At 46.8% G+C, this 6,004-nt stretch overlaps 1 protein-coding gene across 2 annotated transcripts; it reads left to right on the top strand.

Moving 5' to 3' along the window:
- The first annotated feature begins 708 nt into the window (after positions 1-708).
- Positions 709-4,284, top strand: LOC311105336 (CXXC-type zinc finger protein 5-like). 2 transcript variants are annotated; one of them, XM_084147456.1, is made up of 4 exons: positions 709-1,054; positions 1,197-1,258; positions 2,153-3,091; positions 3,720-4,284. In XM_084147456.1, exons 3-4 carry the CDS (start codon positions 2,294-2,296, stop codon positions 3,762-3,764), a joined length of 843 nt encoding a protein of 280 aa, XP_084003582.1. In that variant the 5' UTR covers positions 709-1,054; positions 1,197-1,258; positions 2,153-2,293; the 3' UTR covers positions 3,765-4,284. The 2 variants fall into 2 exon arrangements, with proteins under 2 accessions (XP_084003582.1, XP_084003581.1); XM_084147455.1 differs by having other exon boundaries at positions 709-1,258.
- Positions 4,285-6,004: the final 1,720 nt, after the last annotated feature.

The raw sequence follows: 6,004 nt of genomic DNA, 5'->3' as shown, positions 1-6,004 counted from the left end.
GTCAAAAGTTTTAGAACATCTACTCATTCAAGGGTTTTTCTTTATTTTTACTATTTTCTACATTGTAGAATAATAGTAAAGACATCAAAACAATGAAATAACACATATGGAATCATTTAGTAACCAAAAAAGTGTTGTCTTCACTATTATTCTACAATGTAGAAAATAGTAAAAATAAAGAAAAACCCTTGAATGAGTAGGTCTTCTAAAACTTTTGACCGGTAGTGTATATTGTGAATAAACGTTGTCAAAGTGGTCAGACTTGAGTGTCGACTGTCATTCGTTTCCTGAAGACCAAGAAGGCCGACATTATGTGGTGCTGATTTTATGTCTCGCTGCAAAGCAGGTTATGTGCTCCGATGTCCATTTTACCCATTTATACAATGCAATATTTTCTCTAGCCGCTGGGAGCTGCTCTCGCTCCACTAGCAGGCGTGAGGATTACGATTAGGCAGCCCCCTCTCCATATTACTGCTGCCCATCCTGACGGCCACACACACTCAGCCTCACACCACAACTGGATATGTGCCAAACAGGGACTCTCACAAGAGGTGGAGTGGACTATGCGGTACACCTCTAAATGGGCCCCTCTCCGCTGATGGCGAGTACCTTGTTTCAGTCCGGCTTCCACCACCATCACATGACATAGGAAGGAACACACACAACATACAATCACTTACCTGCCAGTCAGATGAATTTCATTCGTGCCAGAAAGTGATTTCTCAAACAGTTTCAAACAGCCTTTTCCAGTTTCTTAACAGGGATCTATTTCAATCAAGAGTTAATGTAGGCATAAGAAAACATTTCCTGTCAATGATTAATTTTTAATGACCACTTTGGCGTTATCTTTCTTTCTGTATGCTTTTGTAACAGTTTATATGACGACACAGAAATGAACATAGGAAGTTGCTGTTCAGACACATTGTGGTCATTTTCTGTGTCTCACGACCATGACTCCAGTTCGCTTTTTGTGTGACGCCCCCCAATTCTATGAAGTGTGTTTGCGTCTTCCGCTCTGCGAGTGGCGGGGACGAGGAGGTGGGAATTCGAGACGGTAAAGGCGAAGGACCTATGCAACCACTGAATTGGACAAATGGTTTACGGCTCCCTTTTCTCTGTTGATTACTGTAGATTGATGTGTGTATTAGGTGACAATTTCTTATGATTTTTTTTCTGTCTCCCTTTATTCGTGGAAGACACCACGGCACCACGGACAAACCACTGGACAGTGGGGCTCTGGTCAGCTCGCATCGCATTGGTAGGTGTACGAATTACGAAAGGCTGTGATAATATCATGTTAATAATATATTGAAGAGAGATATGACCTATTCATACTTTTACAATATTATCAATTGTAAGAATTACATCACCCGAACACCCACGTTATCGTTTTGTGAGGAAATATACCGTATTTTATTTATCCACTGCGACTGTGTCGTGCACGCGCGTATCCTGGACTGTCACAGAGTCTAGACAAAAGGTATTTTCTTATCCTATACGAACTCGATGGCATTTAGAGGTAGAGATGGTATTTTCTCAAGCCTGGCCAACATCACAACTACAGTAGTCAAATCGAAATGCGCGCTCCAAATTTGACTGGCGCATATGCGCAATAGGCTATTTGTTTGTGGTATTCCATTATTGCATAGATTTGTCCCCCTTGGAACTCAGCTGCAACAACACCCCGGTCTATCTTAACTTAAATGTAGAAAGCGTCACGTTATTCAAGGCATATCGTTTTATAAGCCTCAGATGTAGCCTATATTTTGGACACATTTTACAAGCTCACTCAAACATAGACTAGTTGGCTATTATTCCCTTAATTACGCTTAGGCCTATGTCTTAGGATGTCATCATTGTCTCTCATTCACTAAAAATAAAACCAACCATCAACTAATGCCTCTCTAATAACATCTAGGGCGGCAGGTAGCTTAGTGGTTAAGAGCCTTGTGCCAGTAACCGAAAGGTCGCTGGTTCTAATCCCCGAGCCGACTAGGTGAAAAATCTGTGGATGTGCCCTTGAGCACAATTGCTCCTGTAAGTCGCTCTGGATAAGAGCGTCTGCTAAAAAATTTAAATCTACCTCTTTTCTCCACCTCTCTCCCCTTTCTTTGTCTCCCTCCATATCTCTCATCCATCTCCCTCTGCTCAGCTCCACAGGGTATAAAGGTGGCAGAGAGGATCATGGGAATATAACGGCTGTCAGAGGGTTGTGATTGGCTAACTGACAGCTGGACTGTTGTCACTGTTCTTACCTTGGCATTACCCCACCACCTCCCCACCCCCACCCAGTATGGCAGATACCCTGGACATGTCTGGCCCTTCCTCTCCAGAACAGCATAGAGCCAATAGGATCCTCAGTGAGCCTCTAAGACGAAGCCTGAAGCGTTCTCATCCCTGCTCCCTCTCAGAGTATCTCAACAACACCAACAGACTAGCCCATCACCATAGTAGCTCCAGTAATATGGATATCAGGGGCCTCCTCCACCCCACTGCAGCCCAGCACACCCATCCCAGGCAGACCAAGCCTCGCCGGGCCCCCTCCTCCAACATAGACCTCTGGGACTCCCCCAGTGGGCTTCACCTGGCCCATGCTGCAGAGCTGCTGATGAGGGCTGGGGCCTTGACACTGACCCCCACACCCAGGGACCATGGCCCTCTGGGCGGGCTGGAGGCCGGGGAGGCTGGGGGGGATGGGGAGGAGGTGGAAGGTGGGTCCAGGGCTGAAGGGGACAGCATGGGTTGTGTGACAGACTTCCTCCCACTGCTAGGCTGCTCCTGGATTTCCTTGAACCCAGGCCTGTTTGCTCTGACAGCAGGAGGAGGGGGGTTCCTGACTGGTGGTGGAGGGTCAATGGGAATGGCTGGCGTTGGGGAGGGTGTGGAGGGATTGCGAGGTGAGAACTCGTCCCCTGGCAGCGGGGGGGGAGCCGGGAGAAGGAAGAGGAAGCGATGCGGAGAGTGTGTGCCGTGTCGACGGATGGGGAACTGTGAAGAGTGCAGCGCCTGCCGCAACCGCAAGACCGGACACCAGATCTGCAAGTACAGGAAATGTGAGCAGCTGAAGAAGAAGGCAGCCACTGGGTTAGAGGTGAGAGGAAGTGGAGAAGCACACACCTAAATACACACTATTAGAATAGGCAGTCTGACTTTATTTGATATATAATATACACTGAGTGGACAAAACATTAAGAACACCTGCTCTTTCCATGACATAGACTGTCCAGGTGAAGGCTTGAGACAACTGACACGTGGATTGTGTATGTGTGCCATTCAGAGGGTGAATGGCAAGACAAAATATTGAAGTGCCTTTGAACGGAGTATGGTAGTAGGTGCCAGACACAAAGCTGCTGGGTTTTTCACACTCAACAGTTTCCCGTGTGTATCAAGAATGTTCCACCACCCAAAGGACATCCAGCCAACTTGACACAACTGTGGGAAGCATTGCAGTCAACAGGGGCCAGCATCCCTGTGGAACGCTTTCGACACTTTGTAGAGTCCATGCCCTGACGAATTGAGGCTGTTCTGAGGGCAAATAGGGGGGTGCAACTCAATATTAGGAAGGTGTTCTTAATGTTTTGTACACTCAGTGGATACCTCTGTAATAGTACTATGTTAATTTGTTATGGTCAATGGTCTGGAGGTGTAGTAGTCTGTATCCATGTGTTTGTGTTTTGAGTGGACCACTGCCTTCTGACCCCTCTCCTCTCCTTTCATAGAAGATGGTGTTTCCATCAGGAGCAGTGTTTCCATGGCTACAATAGGATTCCATCCCTCTCTCCCAAAGAACTGCCAGTCAAATTCATTGACTCCGCCCATTTGGAATGTGATCATGGACATTGGCACTCTGGACGTACAAAGAAAGTCAATTCAGATGGCCTGGTTGGATTGGCTTGGAGAGTACAGTACCTTCGACAATCAAAAAAAACATGAAGATGAAAACTCAATGAAGAAAAGAGAAGTCATACCAATGGATTTACATATTGTTGAGCCCAACATGAAGCACCTCATTAACCACAGAGTATTGTTTATTCATTGAAAATGTCATTCCTTTTTACATTCCATTTTGGAACATTTAGTCATGGAAGCTTCTGACCTGGATGTTTCCATATAAGCCAAACCAAGAAAAACAGACGTGGTCATAATATTAGGTTTATGTTAGTTTTATATTCATGTCCAGGTTTATAAAATGATGAGTAGTAGATGTACTTAACTCCTGATTAGTGTCTAGTTCTTACACCTTTACGATCTGCCTTCTGAATAAAGACAAGGATACTGCCTGTCTATGTGTGTGTTGGGGTGAGTATGTATTTCAAGAGTGTCTCTGTGTGTATTTCAGGGGCTGACTGATCCTTCTCCATTTCCTGACTGATCAGTCAGCTCTTGAAATACACACACACACAACCAAAACGTACACACAGAAAATATATGAAAACATGACTCACCACAAACTCAACCCATTCACACACATCCTCACTCTCATTCCCGTTCACACACTTCCTCACTCATTCCCGTTCACACACGTCCTCAATCTCATTCCCATTCACACACATCCTCACTCTTATTCCCGTTCACACACATCCTCACTCTCATTCCCATTCACACACATCCTCACTCTTATTCCCGTTCACACACATCCTCACTCTCATTCCCATTCACACACATCCTCACTCTCATTCCCGTTCACACACTGATTCAATTTTATTCCTGATCATGCAGTATACAGACACACTCGTTCTCACACACACAGTGAAGGTCACATAATATTGTGATTGCAGAGAGAGTCTTGCTCACAGTGAAGGTCACATAATATTGTGATTGCAGAGAGAGTCTGGCTCACACAGTGAAGGTCACATAATATTGTGATTGCAGAGAGAGTCTGGCTCACACAGACCAGGGTGGGGGGTGGTTGGAGGTTGCCGTGACGATGGTTGATAAGATAGGACTTTCTTCCTCCACCGCACGCTCCGGGGGACGGGTGGACGGCGTAACCATGGAAACGGCAGGGTGAGGTGTCACGGTATAATTGGGCCATTGCTTGCACTTCCTGTGTGCCTTCAGTTAGAGAGCCTGTGTGTGTGCGTGTGTGCGTGTGTGTGTGCGTGTGTTTGCATGTCTTACAGAAGTACTGCCAACTCAGGCAAAAAATCAGGTAGGCATGCTATTACTATTCCCACTGAATAAAAAACATGTCCTATTGTGCATTTCTTACTCTCATGGACAAAGGGATTTTATATTCCTGAATCTCCAGTTTCCCCTTGTGCCTTTCCAGTCATTTGGAGATGAATCTCCCTTCCTCCGGAAATCTGTGTCACCCTCTGGCCGCGAGGTTTGGAGCCTCCCCAAACGCCTGCTGAGTCTGGCTCTGCTGCCCTGCAAGATGGCAAGAGGGAGAGGAGAGGGGGAGGGGAGGGGAGAAAGGAGATGGAGAGACAGCAGGGGATGAAGACAGTAGGGGAAGAGTGAAGAAGCAAATAGAAAAAGAGAAATGGAAGGGGTCAGACAGATGGAGAGGTGGAGAGATGGAGAGGTGGAGAGGTGGAGAGGTGGAGAGGTGGAGAGATGGAGGTGGAGAGGTGGAGAGATGGAGATGTGGAGAGGTGGAGAGGTGAAGAGGTGGAGAGGTGGAGAGATGGAGAGATATAGGGATGGAGAGATATAGGGATGGAGAGGTGGAGAGATGGAGAGGTGGAGAGATGGAGAGGTGGAGAGGTGGAGAGGTGGAGAGGTGGAGAGGTGGAGAGATGGAGAGGTGGAGAGGTGAAGAGGTGGAGAGATAGAGAGGTGGAGAGGCGGAGAGGTGAAGAGATGGAGAGATATAGGGATGGAGAGATATAGGGATGGAGAGATGGTGAGGTGGAGAAATGGAGAGATGGAGAGATGGAGAGCTATAGGGATGGAGAGGTGGAGAGATGGAGAGATATAGGGATGGAGAGATATAGGGATGGAGAGATATAGGGATGGAGAGATGGAGTGATGGAGAGATGGAGAGATGGAGAGATGG

This window comes from Coregonus lavaretus (assembly GCF_964263955.1).
Source record: "Coregonus lavaretus genome assembly, chromosome: 29".
Lineage (NCBI taxonomy): Eukaryota > Metazoa > Chordata > Actinopteri > Salmoniformes > Salmonidae > Coregonus > Coregonus lavaretus.
The sequence above is the reverse complement of the archived record's forward strand: the minus strand, read 5'-3'. Positions and strand labels throughout refer to the sequence as shown.

Coding starts and splice junctions, on each gene's coding strand:
- LOC311105336 (XM_084147456.1), top strand. CDS start 2,294: ATGGCAGATACCCTGGACATGTCTGGCCCTTCCTCTCCAGAACAGCAT. Junction 3,092..3,719: donor AGGCAGCCACTGGGTTAGAG/GTGAGAGGAAGT, acceptor CTCCTTTCATAG/AAGATGGTGTTTCCATCAGG.